The sequence below is a fragment of the Ornithorhynchus anatinus genome, chromosome 8 (assembly GCF_004115215.2).
Source record: "Ornithorhynchus anatinus isolate Pmale09 chromosome 8, mOrnAna1.pri.v4, whole genome shotgun sequence".
Lineage (NCBI taxonomy): Eukaryota > Metazoa > Chordata > Mammalia > Monotremata > Ornithorhynchidae > Ornithorhynchus > Ornithorhynchus anatinus.
Window position 1 is genome coordinate 2,128,436 of NC_041735.1, and position 17,304 is coordinate 2,145,739.

The 17,304-nt window shown below is 53.2% G+C and overlaps 1 protein-coding gene across 3 annotated transcripts in view; it reads left to right on the forward strand.

Annotated features, from left to right (window-relative positions):
* LRRC49 (leucine rich repeat containing 49) overlaps positions 1 to 17,304 on the forward strand; it is a 91,196-nt gene that overhangs the window by 6,290 nt on the left and 67,602 nt on the right. For 2 of the 3 annotated variants that reach the window (XM_029070647.2, XM_029070648.2), the window contains 3 exons: positions 3,445 to 3,547; positions 3,953 to 4,156; positions 11,566 to 11,632. In XM_029070647.2, coding sequence (XP_028926480.1) covers positions 3,445 to 3,547; positions 3,953 to 4,156; positions 11,566 to 11,632 — 374 coding nt within the window. Of the gene's footprint in view, positions 1 to 2,487; positions 2,591 to 3,444; positions 3,548 to 3,952; positions 4,157 to 11,565; positions 11,633 to 17,304 lie in introns of all 3 variants that reach the window. The other variant, XM_029070649.2, reaches the window with a different exon arrangement.

Sequence of the window (17,304 nt, forward strand, 5' to 3'; positions counted from 1 at the left end):
GTCCTCTGCCATAATCCGCAGCTTTTCTAACGGTTCTGTTAGCGTCGTTATGGTCTCTCTCCATCTAGCTGCCCGTCTGCCTCTTCCACGTATCCCTGGACTTTTCCTAGCATCAGTGTCTTCTCCAGAGAATCAGTCCTCCCGATGACGTGTCCAAAATACGCTGATCTAAGTCAAGTCCTTTGGCCTTCCAAAGAGCACTTTGGTTTAATTTGCTCCACAATCCATCTGTTTGACTTTCGGGCAGTCCTCGGTCTTCGCAAAAGCCTTCTCCGACACCACATTTCGAAAGAATCGATGTTCTTTCGATCCTGTTTTTTCACCGTCTAGCTTTCGGATCCGTACACCGGAAACACCGTAGAGTTGACATTTTCTACTTTTGTGGCGATTGTTACATCGGCACACCTCATGACTTTTTCCAGGCTCTTCACAGCAAGTCTTCCCAACATTAATCTTCGGCATAGGTCTTGGCTACTAGATCCTTTATTGTTGATTATCGATCCCAGAAGAGAAAAATTGTCAACTATTTCAATCTTCTTCCACTACGTGTCTTAAAACTTCCAGTTATCATGATCTTTGTTTTCTTGACGTTGAAATTTAGGTCCATCTCTTTGCTCTGCTCCTTAACTTTTAATAGTAATCCCTTCAAATCATCTTCACTTTCTGCTAGTAGGGTTGTATCGTCAGCGTAACGAAGGCTGTTTATATCCCTTCCTCCAGTCTTTACTCCCCGTTTGTCTTCATCCAGTCCGGCTTCTCCCATTAGGTATTCGATGTAAAGAATGAACAGATAAGGCGATAAGATACATCCTTGTCTCACACCCTCACTGATGGAAAACCAATCTGTGTCTCCATATTCTGTTCTTATTGTAGCCTCCTGTTTGTCATACGGGTTCCACATTAATGCAATGAAATGGTCCAGCACGCCCATTTTCCTTAATGTGCTCCAGAGTTTCTCGTGATCCACGTAGTCAGAGTCCTTACTAGACTCAATAAAGCACGTGCCGACTTCCTTTTTGATCTTCTCTTGTCCTTTCAATTATCCATCGGCGATCAGCAAGAATATCTCACGTCCCTCGTCCTTTCCAGAATCCCGCTTGAACATCGGGCAGTTCGCGTTCCATGTAGGCCTCCGTTCGACGCAGTGTAACTTTTAGCCGTACCTTGCTGGTGCGTGAGATCAAGGAAGCTGTACGATTATTGTCATATTTAGTCGAATCTCCTTTCTTCAGTATTGGAACATACTGATCTCTTCCAGTCAGGCGGCCATCGAGTGGTTAGCCCTACCTGTTGACATAATTTAAGTGAGGACTTTAACGGATTCCCCTTCAGCTGCCTCAAACACCTCGAGAGGAAGCCTATCAAAGCCAGGTGCCTTATTTTTGGCGAGGTGGTGTAAAGCTGACCTAACTTTCCGTGAAGAGTGGCTCTAATTCAAAAGGAGCTTCTTCAGATATTCCTGCATATTGCTATCTTTCTGGTCTAGTTCCTGCGTGCATTCTTTCCATCTCTGTTTGATTCCTCTGGTGTCATTTATTGTCGGTCCATCTTTGCTTTTGACAAAGCCAAACCGAGGACGAATGTCCCCTTAATTTCCTTAATCTTCTGAAATCGTGATCTTGTCTGCCCATATTTGTTATCGGCTTCCATTTCTTTACATATGCTGTTAGAATATTCCTGTCTGTCCTTCCTGGCAGAGCACCGGAATTCTCGGCTCAGTTCTTTAACCAGGTTCTTTCGTCCTCTGATTTTTGTTTCCTTCCTTTTTTTGGCTACTTCCAGAGTTACGTTTGACATCCATTTTGGCTTTTTCTTCTTCCTGACCTTTTGCAATACCGTGTCGCTTTCCTCCTTGATGACATTTTTAATCTCCGTCCACGTTTTCTCCGGTTCCTTGTCTGTGAGATTAAGCGCCTCAGATCTATTTTTTACATGATCCTTAAATTCAGGGGGAATATCCGTCAGGTCATATTTGGGCAGCTCTAAGGCACGATTGATCTCTCTAAGTTTTAGCTTGAGTTTACGCATTAACAGCTCGTGATCTGTTCCACGGTCAGCTCCGGGCCTTGTTTTTGCTGCCAAAATAGGACTCCTCCATCTCTTTCTACAAATAACAGAGTCTATTTGATTTCTACGTAGTCCGTCTGATGGAGTCCATGTGTACGGTCGTCATTTAGGTGGGATAAAGAAGGTGTTGGCAATGAAAAAGTCATTTGATTCACAGAAATCAATAAGTCGGTCCCCGGCTTGATTCCGATCTCCAGGGCCACATTTTCCAACAACCTTCATTTCCATTCCGTTACCAACTTTTGCATTCCAATCCCCAGTGATAATCAACACATCTTGCTTGCAGCTTCTATCAGTCTCTCTCTGCACTTCATCGTAAAACCCATCTATTTCTTCCTGCTGTGCATCTGTTGTTGGGGCCTACATCTGAAGTATTGTCATACTGAATGGTTTTCCATGGTTTTCCTCTCCATCTAACAGATATCGGCGGTCACTGACAGCATTAACAAATACCAATGAAAATAAAAAGCAGCCTCCATGACAAGGCTTCAGTCCCCCGTCAGGGACAGCAAAGAAGAGCAGGGTGAGCCGGGTGGGGCAGATAGGTTGGGGCCCCGGGACCGGGCCGCAGAGAGTCAGGAGCCAAAGGAAGGAAGGGAAACCGAGGATGCAGGAGGGGGCATCTCCACCCCAGTGCTGCGGGAGGGCGCCGGATCCTAGGGGAGATCCCGGGCGTGTGGTGGAGTTGCGAACTTTGGGCCCCTTCTGGAGTTAGAGAAGCAGCGTGGCTCAGTGGAAAGAGCCCGGGCTTAGGAGTCAGAGGTCATGGGTTCTAATCCCCTCTCCGCCGCTTGTCAGCCGGGTGACTTGGGGCGAGTCACTTAACTTCTCGGTGCCTCATTTACCTCATCTGTAAAATGGGGATTAAGACCGTGAGCCTCACGTGGGACAACCTGATTACCCTGTATCTCCCCCCAGCGCTTGAAACAGTGCACAGCACAGAGTAAGCGCTGAACAAATACCAACATCATTATTATTATTATTATTATTATTGTTCTCCAGTTTTTCTAAGTAAAACTGAGATCCTCCTTCTCCTCCTCCCAGTCTCTTCTTTCCCTCCTCTTCCCCCCTTCTCAAGTAGCAGCATGGCCTAGCAGATAGAGCGCGGGCCTGGAAGTCAGAAGGTCATGGGTTCTAATCCCGGATCCGCCACTTGTCTGCTGTGTGACCTTGGGCAGGTCACTTTGCTTCTCTGTTACTTCATCGGTAAAATGGAGATTGAGACTGTGAGCCTCACGTGGGACAGAGACTGTGTCCAACCCCATTTGATTGTGTCTTCCCCAGCACTGGCACATAGTAAGCGCTTAACAAATGCCATAATAATTAATAATAATTAGTTAATCCTCCCTCCTTCTCCATCTCCTCCTCCTCCCACAGGCGACCATGTCCATTTTGGGAGCTCGTCGGTGCCGTCCTTTCCCTCCCTCCAGCGCTCTTCCGAGGATAAAATCGTCCACTCGGACAGGCTGTCCTTGGAAAGGTGAGGCTGTCCCCGAGCTCTCGTGGGGGCTGGACCGATCGCGGACTCCACCCCCCGATTCCCTCACGGCCTCGGTCGGCGTCGGTCCAGCCTGGTCAGCGGGGAAGACCGGTCCGCCCTGTAAGCTCCACGAGGACAGGGATCCCTCGTCCGGCTCCTGTTTTGCTCAAGATGGGCCTACAGTGCTCGGCAGGTGCTCAGTAAACGCCACGGGCGATGACGAGAGAACACTTAAGTGACTGTTAAAGTCCCATCCGCAGGCTGAGATTTTAGTGGCTATTTTCGGGGTGGACAGAGCGTGGGCTTCGTCCGAACATCTGGGCCTTCAACCCTCCTGCCGGGGCCTGGATAGAACGAGGAGAAGGGCCTGGCTCTGACCCTTCCGCCCTTCTCGCCCTCCCCCAGGCAAAAGCTGACTGCCTGCCCGGTCATCGACGGGGATGAAAACCTCCGCCTGCTGAACTTCCAGCACAACTTCATCACGCGGATCCAGAATCTCTCCAACCTCCAGCGCCTCATCTCCCTGGATCTGTACGACAACCAGATCGAAGAAATCAGCGGGCTGTCCACCCTGAGGTCGCTACGGGTCCTCCTGCTAGGGAAGAACAGGTAATCGGTCAATCGGGGAAACGGCGTGGGGCTCAGAGGCCCTGGCCTCCGATCCCAGCTCTGCCGCGTGTCTGCTGTGTGACCTTGGACAAGTCACTTCACTTCTCGGTGCTTTTTCCCTCATCTGTAAAATGGGGATCGAGACTGTGAGTCCCGCCGGGGACAGGGACTGTGTCCAACTCGCTCTGTTTGCGTCCACCCCAGCGCTTAGTACAGTGCCTGGCACTTTGTAAGCGCTTAACGAATACCATCATCATCATCACCCCTCCTTAGCCGCCTGAACCTCCGACGTCTGCTGGTGGGAGGCAGTCGAGGCCCTCCCGAGCAGGGGAGAGTTGCCGCTCCCTCTGGACCGTAAGCTCGTTGTGGGCAGGGAACGTGTCTCTTTATTGTTAGGCTGTCTCCCCCAAGTGCTCAGTACAGTGCTCTGCGCACAATAGGCGCTCAATTAATACCACTGACTGACGACCTAGTGAGGCTGGGTCGTGCTCAGGTCTCTCTGGGGGACTTGGCCAACTGGTCGGGTCCCAGGAGTTCGGCTCCTCGACCCCGTCGCGGGTGGGGCTGGGGGAGGGATCAGAATGGCCTCCAGGAGGTGTTTTCATTAGAAAATAAGGCCCCCTTCTACCCCGCACCCCTTCGGGGAGGCCTCAGTCGGAGAAGCAGCAGCAGCAGCTCTACTCTCTCCATCCCCAGAAGGCCCGGATCTGAACCGGCAGCTGACACCCGGCCTCCGGACGTAAATGTTTAGAGCCAGAGAAGCTGGGCCGTCTCATCTGGATTGACTCTATTATGCCGTGAGGAATTATTTTTGTGGCCGCTGGAAAGAGAGGGCCGGAGGGAGCTGTGAATTTTAATACTGCCACGAGTTGAAGAGTCCAAGCGTCCTCCGTGTGGTCTTTCAGAACCTACTCCCGGCGGGCGGTGGGGGTGGGGGGAGTAGGTGCTGCCTCAGGACACAACAGAAGAAAACAGTCTCAGACACTCCTCTGTCCTGGGGCAGAACACGACAGTTTTTCTCCGGGTGGTCTCTGCCGGCCAACAGGGGCCCAGCTGCCGACTCCCTGCCGAGGGTGGACGGAGAATAAAATTTTTCTCTGCCCAAAGAAGAAGCTCAACCCCGATACGGGGGACCCGCGCGGCTCACTCTCGTTTTCTTTCCTGGTTTGCTTCTCCCTGAGAGTGTCGGGCACCGGCCGCTGGGTTGGAGAAGCAGCGTGGCCTAGTTCGTTCATTCATTAGTATTTATTGAGCGCTTACTAGGTGCAGAGCACTGGACTAAGCGTTTGGAATGGACAACTGGGCAACAGATAGAGACAATCCCTGCCCAATGACGGGCTCACAGTCTAAGCAGTGTTTAGAGCCTGGGCCTGGAAGTCAGAAAGACCTGGGCTCTCCCGCTTCTCTGCGGTGTGTCCTCGGGCAAGTCCCTTCACTTCTCTGGGCCTCAGTTACTTCATCCTGGGTTGGAGAAGCAGGTGGGCTAGCGGATAGAGCCTGGGCCCGGGAGTCAGAAGGACCCGGGTTCTAGTGTGGACTCTACCGCTTCTCTGCGGCGTGTCCTCGGGCAAGTCACTTCCCTTCTCTGGGCCTCTGTTACCTCATCTGGAAAATGGGAAATAAGACTGTGAACCCCGTGTGGGACAATTATGTCGTATCTACCCCAGCACTTAGAGCAGGGCCTGGCACATAATAATAATGTTGGTATTTGTGAAGCGCTTACTATGTGCCGAGCACTCTTCTAAGCGCTGGGGGAGATACAGGGTCAACGGGTTGTCCCACGTGAGGCTCACAGTTAATCCCCATTTTCCAGATGAGGGAACTGAGGCCCAGAGAAGTGACGTGACTTGCCCACAGTCACCCGGCTGGCAAGTGGCAGAGCCGGGATTCGAACCCATGACCTCTGACTCCCAAGCCCAGGCTCTTTCCACCGAGCCACGAGCGCTTAATAAACACAATAATAAATTAATATATACAATCGGGTAATTATTATATTATTATGCAATAATAATAATAACTAATAATGTTTATCAGAGGCCTTTCAAGACCACCAGAGGGTGCTGCTGTCTCAGCAAGTGAGTGGCACCCTCAGCTGTCTTGATTGTTTCCGGCCACCAGGGGGGGCTGTCCGGGCCCGGGAGTCGGAAAGTCATTCATTCATTCATTCATTCAAAGGTATTTATTGAGCGCTTCCTATGTGCAGAGCACTGGACTAAGCGCTTGGAATGGACAAGTCGGCAACAGAGACAGTCCCTGCCCTTTGACGGGCTTACGGTCTGATCGGGGGAGACGGGCAGACGAGAACAATGGCAATAAATAGAGTGGAGGGGAAGAACATCTCCGAAAAACAATGGCAACTAAATCGAATCGGGGTGATGTACATCTCATTAAACAACATAAATAGGGTGATGAAGATCTGTACAGTCGAGCGGACAGTACAGTGCTGAGGGGGTGGGACGGGAGAGGGGAAGGAGGAGAGGGAAAGGGGGGAGAAGAGGGTTCAGCTGCGGAGAGGTGAAGGTCGGGGGGAGAGGGAGCAGAGGGAAAAAAAGGGGAGCTCAGTGTGGGAAGGCCTCTTGGAGGAGGTGAGTTTTAAGTAGGGACTTGAAGAGGGGAAGAGAATGAGATTGGCCGAGGTGAGGAGGGAGGGCGTTCCGGGACCGAGGGAGGACGCGGCCCGGGGGTCGACGGCGGGATGGGCCAGACCGAGGGACGGTGAGGGGGTGGGCGGCAGAATAATAATAATGGTATTGTAATCCCCCCTCCACCACTCGTCTGCTGTGTGACCTTGGGCAAGTCCCTTCACTTCTCTGGGCCCCAGTTACCTCATCTGTAAACTGGGAGACGGCGAGCCCCACATGGGGCGGCATGTGCCAGCCCCATTCGTTTGTATCCACCCCTGCGCTTAGTAAACGGTGCATGGCACATAGTAAGCACCTGGCTCAGTGGCAAGAGCCCGGGCTTGGGAGTCAGAGGTCATGGGTTCGAATCCCGGCTCTGCCACTTGCCGGCTGTGTGACCGTGGGCAAGTCACTTCATTTCTCTGGGCCTCAGTGACCTCATCTGTAAAATGGGGATTAACTGTGAGCCTCACGTGGGACAACCTGGTGACCCTGTATCTCCCCCAGGGCTTAGAACAGTGCTCCGCACATAGTAAGCGCTTAACAAATACCAACATTATTATTATTATTATTATTAGCGGATGAATGCCATAGGCTGGCACCTTCAGCCATCTTAGCTGTTCCAGGCCCCCCAGGGTGTGCTGTCTCAACGTGGGTTCCTTCATTCGTTCAATACTATTTATTGAGCACTTACTATGTGCAGAGCACTGTACTGAGCGCTTGGGATGGACAATTCAGCAACAGAAAGAGACAGTCCCTGCCCAGTGATGGGCTCACAGTCTAAACGGGGTTAGGGTGGCGGGGGAAATTATTATTATGGTAATTTGTTAAGCCCGTGCTATGTGTCAGGCTCTGTACTAAGCGCCGGGGCGGATACAGTACATCTGGTCCGATATAATAATGTTGGTATTTGCTAAGTGCTTACTGAGGAGCAGCGTGGCTCAGTGGAAAGAGCACGGAATTGGGAGTCAGAGGTCATGGGTTCGAATCCCAGCTCTGCCACTTGTCAGCTGTGGGACTGTGGGCGAGTCACTTCACTTCTCTGTGCCTCAGTTCCCTCATCTGTAAAACGGGGATGAAGACTGTGAGCCTCGTGTGGGACAACCTGATTACCCTGTATCTACCCCAGGGCTTAGAACAGTGCTCTGCACAGAGTGAGCGCTTAATAAATGCCAACATTATTATTATTACTATGTGCCAAGCACTGTTCTAAGCTCTGGGGGTGGATCCAGGGTCATCAGGTTGTCCCACGTGGGGCTCACAGTCTTCATCCCCATTTTATAGTTGAGGGAACGAAGCGCTGGGACTGCAGGCTACTTAGATTCGGACACAGTTCGAGGCCTCCCTGGTCTGGGCCTCTGACACTGCTGATGGGGTGGAGCAGGGGGAACCGGCTGCATCCTCCTATAGTGGATAAATCAGGGGCCCGGGAGTCAGAAGGTCGTGGGTTCTAATCCCGGCCCCGCCACTTGTCTGCTCTGTGACCTCGGACAAGTCGCCTGACTTCTCTGCGCCTCAGTTCCCTCTTCTGCAAAATGGGGATTGAGACCGTGAGCCCTGTGTGGGACAGGGATTGGGTCCAACCCGATTTGCTTGTATCCTCGCAACACTTAGTACCGTGCCCGACACGTAGCAAGCGCTTAACGAACAGCATAATTATTATTATGATTTTTTTATGGTATTTGTTAAGCGCTTACTCTGTGCCAAGCACTGTTCTATGATGGGTGGCATGGCACCGACCTTGCATCCCGTGGCTCTTTAGCCCAGCCTGCTGGCCTCAGGGGAGGCACCCTGGCTGGCCTGGGAGGGCTGCCTCGTTTCGAAACCACCGATAAATAGTTATCCAGAACCGTTGAGCGCGTAGATGTTGGCCTGCTGGATGACCACGGGAAAGTCACATAACCTCTCTGGGCCTCTGTTTCTTCATCTCTGACACGGGGATGATGATACCTGCTCTCCTTGGCTCTTAGACTCCGAGCCCCTTGGGGGTAAGGGGCTGTCCCCGGTCTGATTATCCCGAACCCACCCCCAGTGCTTAGCCTAGGGCTCTTCACATAGTAAGCGCTCAATAAATACGATCGAATGAATGAATGCTGGTACACGCACAATAAGCGCTCAGTACAAAATTGCTGTTGTAGAAAGGGCTGCGATCTTCCTCGGCCGGTGTCCAGCCCCATGCTGCGGTTGGCAGCGGGGAGGCGGGTGTCAGGAAAGCTATTAACCAGCGTTGAACTTTCCGTCGTGGCCTAGTGGACGGAGCTCGGGCCTGGGAGTCTGCAGGACCTGGGTTCTAATCCCGGCTCTGCCACGTTTGTCTGCTGTGTGACCTCGGGCAAGTCACTTCACTTCTCTGGCCCTCAGTTACCTCACCTATAAAATGGGGATTAAGAGTGCGAGCCTCAAGTCCTATGTCCCACCCAATTTGCTTGCGTCTCTCCCAGCGCTTAGAAAATAGCGCTTAACGGATGCTATCGTTATGATTATGCCGGACGTGTGCTGTCCACTTCCAGGACCTATTTTCGGGCTCACTGTGTTCCCCGGGACTGCTAGGGGCGGCTGTTGCCCCGATGATAACTTGCGGGTCGTCTGGGGGTCTAGGGACCCGTGGGGGAGGGAGGTGGGGAGGATGGAGGGAGAGGGAGGAATCCCCCCCTCTTCGCCCTCCGCCCCCCGCAGCCCTTGGTCAGGGCGATCTCAACCTCTGAGCTGGGCGAATCCCGCTCGTGGTTTAATGATGATAATTGCGGTATTTGTTAAGCGCTTACAATGTGCCGGGGACTGTACCGAGCGCAGGGGTGGAAAGAAGCGGATCGGGCTGGATGCAGTCTGTGTCCCACACGGAGTTCACAGTCCCCGTTTTTACAGATGAGGAAACTGGGGCCCAGAGAAGTGAAATGACTTGCCCTAGGCCCCACAGCAGGTGGTGGAGCCGGGATTGGAACCGCTGACTCTCTGACTCCCAGGCCCGTGTTCTTTTCCCCCACACTTCTGAAGTCCCCAGCCGGCTCTTGATCCGATCAGTCAGTACTATTGATTGTGATTCCTTTCCCGGGAGGAATCGCATGCTTCGCCACCTCTCCTTGGCCCCCGGTGGGGCCGTCCCCCTGGGTTTGTCCGTGTCGGCTGTTTCCTTTCTCTCCTTTCCTCCAACCCCCCCGACCCATTTTTGTGGCTTTGGTTTCAACACTGTGCAGATGTGGCACCAGCCTGCTCTCATTAGTTTGTGTCTTCCCCTTCTTGCACCCCACCCACCATCCGCCCGGCCCCCGCTTTCTAAGGTTTTGGAGATGGCGGGGAGGACGACGGTGAGCGTCATTCAATCGGAAGTGCGTCCTAGCTGCCTGTTGTGTGTAGAACACTGTACTAAGCGCTTGGGAGAGACTGGTAAAAAGGCTCGAGGGGGTGGAGCTCGGCACGCTTGTTAGCTGTGTGCCCACTCTGAGCCTGGCAAGGGAGAAAGAAGGGAAGACCCCCCCCCCCGCCAACCCTCAGGTGTCATTTTAGGGAATATAATAATAATAATGTTGGTATTTGTTAAGCGCTTGCTATGTGCCGAGCACCGTTCTAAGCGCTGGGGTAGACACAGGGGAATCGGGTTGTCCCACGTGGGGCTCACAGTCTTAATCCCCATTTTACAGATGAGGTCACTGAGGCACCGAGAAGTGAAGTGACTTGCCCAAAGTCACACAGCTGACAAGTGGCCGAGCCGGGATTCGAACCCATGACCTCTGACTCCAAAGCCCGTGCTCTTTCCACTGAGCCACGCTGCTTCTCTGATATCCATCCAGGATCTCTCTCCCTCCTTGGCCTTCCTGCAGGCAAGCGAGGGTCCTGTCAGTTGGAGCGTCGCTATTTTAATTTATCGTAATATCCGTTCCCCGCCGTAGACCGCAAGCTCCCCATGGGCAGGGAGCGTATGGTGTTTTTCCCAAGGGCCTACTACAGTGCTCTGCACTCAGAAATAATTAGAATAGTAATGGTAATATTCGTTAGTCATTTACTATGCGTCAAGTACCGTTCTCAGTGTCTGGGTAGATACAAGCTGATCAGGTAGGACACAGTCCCTGTCTCACATGGGGCTCACCGTCTCGATCCCCATTTTCGGATGGGGCCCCGAGAAGTGAAGTGACTTGCCCAAGGTCACACGGCGGACAAATGGTAGAGGTAGGATTAGAACCCAGGTCCTTCTGACTCCCAGGCCCGGGCTCTTTCCACTAAGACCGTCTACTGAGTGTGGCCCGCAGGACACCCGCCCAGCCACTCTCCCGCGTGCTCTTCGGCTTTTCCCGCCTGAGCAGTGGCAAGTTCATTCGTTCATGTATTCAGTCGTATTTATTGAGCACTCACTGTGTGCAGAGCACTGTACTGAGCGCTTGGGAGTATACAGTACAATAATAAACAGATACGTTCCCTGCCCACAGCGAGCTTACAGTCTAGAGGGGGAGAGAGGCATTGATAGAAATAAATAAATTGCAGATATGAACATAAGTGCAAACAGAGATTGCTTCTCCCCAAAGCAGTCCCCCAGCGAGGGGGACTCTCCCTCCTCTGCCCCGGCAGCCCCTCACCTGACCCTCCCGCCCCTCTTCTCCCCCTGCCGGCTCCGCCCGAGATCCCTCCGCGTTCCAGCTGCGTCCGTTTCTCCACCCCATCCTCGGCCCCCCCGTGATTGACAGCTGATGCCCAGGGACCGGATGACCCGCCCGGAGTGGCGCGAACCCCGGGAGGGTGGAGGTGAAGCTTGGCGGTGGCTTCCGGCCAACTCGTGTCAACATGTATGTCTTTCAGAATCAAGAAGATTTCCAATTTGGAGAGTCTGACCAGCCTGGACGTCCTGGATCTGCACGGAAACCAGGTGGGGTCCGTCACGCTTAATCCTGGCGCCCGAGAACCTTTCAGTCAATCGGGGCATTTACGGAGTGCCTACTTGGGGCAGAGTAATAATAGTAATAATAATAATTGAGGTATTTGTTAAGCGCTTACATGCGTCAGGCACCGTACCAAGTGCTGGAGTGGATACAAGCAAATCGGGTTGGAAACAGTCCCCGTCCTACGTCGGGTTCGCGGTCTCAATCCCCATTTTATAGATGAGGGAACTGAGGCCCAGAGAAGTAAAGTGACTTGCCCAAGGTCACGCAGCAGATAAGTGGCGGAGCCGGGATTAGAACCCATGACCTTCCGACTCCCAGGCCCGTGCTGCTTCCCCACAGTGCTGCACTAGGCACTTGGGAGAAGACAGGAGAGTGAGTAGTTGCGATCCCCGCCCGGGGGGCTTTATATTGTGGGGTGGGGCAAGATCGTCACCAAAATAAATTACAGGGAGGGGAAATAATACAGCCTAAAGAGATGGGGAGGAGGGGAGAAGGGGAGGGGATTTCTAAGCGCTCAAATGCGTCGATGACCACAGACAGATGTGCCGAAGAGATGGGCGGGGTGATGAGGATCGGGGAAGACCTCATCATCAGTGGTATTTATTGAGCGCTTACTGTGTGCAGGGCACTGTCCTAAAGCACGTGGGAGGGTACAATACAACAAGAATTAGTAGACCTGTTCCCTGCCCACAGCGAGTTTACAGTCCTGGAGGAGATGGGATTTCAGAAGAGTCAGTCCGTCGTATTTATTGAGCGCTTACTGCACCACGAGCTTTGGACAGTATAATATAACAATAAACCGACGCACTTCCTGCCCACGACAAGAGCTGTGGTCTGCCGGATGATAATAATTTTGGTACCTGTTAAGCATTTACTATGTACCAAGCACTGTTCTAAACACTGGGGTAGATACTAGTCAATGAGCGTGGACGCAGTTCCTGACCCACATAGGCCTCATAGTCTCAATCCCCATTTTCCAGATGAGGTGACTGAGTCACAGAGAAGTTAAGTGTCTTGCCCAAGTTAAATCAGCAGCCGTGTGGCGGGGCCAGGATTAGAACCCAGCTCCTTCTGACTCCCAGGCCCGTGCTCTATCCACTAAGCCACGCTGCTTCTCAAATGCGAAAGGGAAGGGAGTTGCAGGCAGGAGGGAGGGCGTGAGCAAGAGGCCAGCGGCGGGAGAGAGGAGAGCCAGGTGAACAGTTTGGCCGGAGAAACGCCCGGCCCCGGAGGCCGGACCGAGCGGACGGAAGAGAGTTTCTTCCCCGTCGGTTGGAGGGAGGGACCGCTGGGTCGAGTTTTCCCCACCGTGCTCCCGAGGAGTTAGCCAAGACCTAAATTCGTCCAAGACAGGAACCCCGCACGCCTGTAACATGTGGACTCCAGTTTCCTCGGCAGTATCTGACAAGTTCAGCCGAATAAGCAGTCGGGGAAGAGCTGGAGAGAGCGACCCCATTTCTGCCATTAGTCGGGAGAGCAGATGGAAACCATCTTTATGTGGGCTCATCGGTCTCCCCCGCCTCCTCTCTCATCCTCTCTTCCATTCCCTCCTCTCGCTCAGCCGTCCCTCGAAGGCCCCTCCACCTGCTTTCGCCACCCCTCCTTTCTCCCTGTCTAGAAACACTCTCTCCCGGCTTTCGTCCCCCCGTGACCTCAACCGTTCACTCTCCTGTCTCCTCACCCGCTGCTTTCGAAGACGCTCAAACCTTCTCTCCATCCCACTGCCCCTTCCAGAAATCTCCCCTGTCCCCGCTCCCGTTCCTCTCCAAACTCCCGGAATGTCTCGGATCCGTCCACTGCCGCCCCCCGACCCCTCTGTCGCCCCTCCGCAATCTGGTTTCTTCCCCCTTGGCTCTCCGGTGACATCCTCCCCGCCAGATCTGCTCCCTCTTAATCCTCCTTGACCTCTCGGCCATCTTGGACACCGTGGGCTCCTCCCTCTCTGCCCGATCTTTCCCGCTCGGTTGTTCGGACGTTGGCCGGTCCGGGGGGGGTCTCGGGCAAAACGTCGGGCTCCGTTCTGCTCTGGGGTCAGTGCCGGCTTTGGGTTCCCCCTCGCGGGTAGAACGGCGCTGAGCGTGTTTATTGTCTAGACACTTTGCGGGTCATAAGGAAGGCCCTCTAATGGCTGCTGAGCACCCTAAGCTTGGTAAAAGAGTAACCGACCGGAAGATTCCTCCAGTTTTCCCCTCACAGGTGAACTCTGGATATCTACCGCCTTTCCCCACCTGCTTAGAGAAGCAGCATCACTTAGTGGAAAGAGCCCGGGCTTGGGAGTCGGAGATTGTGGGTTCTAATCCCAGCTCCGCCGCTTGTCAGCTGTGTGACTCTGGGCAAGTCACTTCTCTGTGCCTCAGTTACCTCACCTGTAAAATGGGGATGAAGACTGTAAGCCCCGCGTAGGGCCAACTGATTACCTTTTATCTACCCCAGCGCTTAGAGCAGTGCTTGGCACAAAGTAAGCGCTTAACAAATACCATCGTTATTATTATTATTTCCAGTAGAGAGAGATCTCCCAGAGAGGAAAACAGAGTTTGTATGCGGGAGGCACTGGCGGGAGGCAGTGGGTGCCTGAAGCGGGGGTGAGACTTTGAAGGAGCCCCTTGCTGTTTCCTACAGCGAATCCATCCGTCGCACGGGAACGCAAGGGCGATGTTGGATTTTTGAGCCGGGCAGAGAAAATACTCTGTTGGAAAATACATTGAAAACACATGTGGGACCGCACGTCTAAAACGGTCGATGGGCTGAAGCTGTCCAGTTGGACCAAAAATGTGACATCAGCATCAGAGTCCAAGGGGCTGGGCTGAGATGGCGGAGCGAGGGGGGCTTTAATGGGGATCTGTTTTGGTGCGGGGGGGGGGGGACGGGAGGTTCGGGGGCAGGATCTGAGCAGATCCTGCACTATTATACAGTGTGACTTTAGGCAAGTCCCTTCACTTCTCTGGGCCTCAGTTACCTCGTCTGTAAAATGGGGATTGAGACGGTGAACCCCACATGGGACAGGACTGTGTCCAACTCAATTTATCTGTATCCACTCCAGCGCTTAGTATACTGCCTGGCACGTAGTAAGTGCTTAACAAATACCATTATTATTATTATTATTACAAGTCCTTGGGATTCCAGGCTCATCTTCTAGGCAACACGTGCAGCGAGGGCTGGTAGCTGGGGTTTTAGAAGCAGCATGACCTGGGAGTCAGAAGGTCATGGGTTCTAATCCTAGCTCTGCCACTTGTCTGCTGTGTGATCTTGGGCAAGTCACTTCACTTTTATGGGCCTCAGTTCCCTCATCTGTAAACTGGAGATTAAGACTGCAAGCCCCATGTAGGACAGAGATTGTCCAACCCGATTTACTTATATCCATCCCAGTGTTTAGTACAGTTTCTGGCACAAAGTAAGTGCTTAACAAATACCATAATTATTATTATTGAACCCATTGCGTGGGCTCCTTTGGGTTGGGCCGGTGGAGCTGGGAAGGTGAGGCTTGTGGTGTGGCTTCCGGAGGCCGGGCCTAAGGGAAGAGCGTAGGGCTGGAAGTCCGGAGATCTGAGGTCAAATCCCGGCTCCGCCACTGACGCGCTGTGTGACCGTGGGCAGGTGACTTCATTCTCTGTGCCTTGGTTTCCTCATCTGTAAAATGGGGATAAAATACCTCGTGAACCTCCCCTTTAGAGGGATTGGGTCCAGGCTGATTGTACTGAATCAAGCCCAGTGCTTAGCACAGAGTAGAAGAGACTGCACACTCAGAAGTCTAGGGAGAAAGGGCAGGAAACATGTTAGTTCAGGCACTCGAAGCTCCACAAAAGGTCCTTTCGCGACTCACATAATCCCTAGTCAGTCTGTCAGCATTTTGGGCTGAACGCCTGCTGTGTGCCGGATACGGTACCGAGCCCCTGGGAGATTGGAAAGGAATTAGATCTGATCCTTGCCTTCCAGGAGCTTCCACTCTTCTCTGGAGATCCACGATTAAAGTAAGGACTAGAAGGAAGTGGGGCTATGGACGTTTAAAAAAAAAAGATATTTGTTCAGTGCTTATTGTGTGTCAGGCACTAAGCACTGGGGTAGATACAAGATAGTCGGGTTGGAAATATTCTGTGTCCCGCATGGGGCTCACAGATGTGGTAATCGAGGCACAGAGGAATGAAGCGACTTCCCCAAGATCATACAGCAGAGAAATGGCAGAGTGGGACTAGAACCCAGGTCCTCCTGACTCCCAGGCCAGTGTTTTTATCCGCTAGGCCACGCTGCTTCTCGTGAATTTTGCTACTATTCTGTAAGATCCTGTGAGCAGGGAACGTGTCTACCAACTCGACTGTATTGTCTTTTCCCAAGCCTTTAGTACAGTGCTCTGCACACAGTAAACGTTCAATACGTACCATTGTTTGATTGCTTGTAGCTGGGACCATCATTCAGGCTGGAGGACTTTTTATTTTTATTTTTGTCTTTTATGACATTCGTTAAGCACTCATTCTGTGCCAGGCACTGTTCTAAGCGCTGGAGGACCACCCTTGAGTGCAGATTTCTGTTTGGAGGAGTACCACTTTCTGCTGGGCCACAGGGCAGCGGTGCCTCGCCTCCATCCCCCTCTCCCCACCTGCCGGACAGGTCGGATCCCGGGCTGCGCCGGCGCTGGGAAGAGAGTTCAGGAAGCCTCGGGAGGTAGCCTAGCTTGATGCTGAGAGTGTGAGCCTGGGAGTCAGAGAGCCTTGGGTTCTCATCCCAGCTCCATCACCTGTCTGCTGTGGGACCTCGAGCGAGTCACTTCACTACCCTGTGCCTCAGTTACCTCGCCTGTAAAATGGGGATTAAGACCGAGAGCCCCGTGTGGGACAGGGACTGTGTCCAACCTGGTTAGCTTGTATCTAGCCCAGCGTTTAGGTCAGTGTCTGGCACATAGTAAGTGCTTAACAAATACCATTTAAAAAAAAAAATTTAAAAAGTTTCTGGCCTGAGAGGCAGGGATGGAAAGTCCCACCCCCGAGCACCAGGCAGCTCTAGAAACCTTCTTTCCTGACTGGCCGGCCACACGGCCAGCAGCAACTACCGGCCGAAGAATTTGCCTCGGAGGGCTGGCTCTCCGCTTGTCGTGGGTCATCGTTGGCTGTGGGAGAACCCCGGGTTTCCGCCGTGCCCCCTGCGGAACTGGGTCCGAGAGTTAACGTAGCCTCGCGGCTAAGAACCGGCCCGGCCTCTTTCTTCGGATGCAAGTAGGGTGGGTGGGGTGTCCAGTAAGCAAAGGACCACCGTGACCGGGGAGGGGCAGGATGGCAAGGCTAGTGAACATTAATGGGGCCGGGACTGGTGAGGAGGGGAAGGTGGGAACCGGGTCGGGGAAGGTTGAGTCGGGGAAAAGGAGGGAAGGGCTGGGATGGTCAAGCTAGGGGTGGGAGGTTGGGGGAGGGATGGGAGAAGGGCCTATCTCCTGTCTTGCGGTTTAGGCAGCATTAACGTGCAGGATGCTGCCCAGCTGTTTTCGGTCTCCACCAAAGAAGAGGAAACAAGTTTAATTCGAAGCAGGAGGCGAGGCCGTGCCCAGGAAGGGGAACCTTCCCGCGGGGGAACGGGTGGGGTGAAAATCGGGCAGGGCTGAGCAGGAGGCGGTGGAGATTTGCAGGAGCGGGGCCCCCGGGTCTCCTTTCCGAGGAGAGTCGCCTCTGCC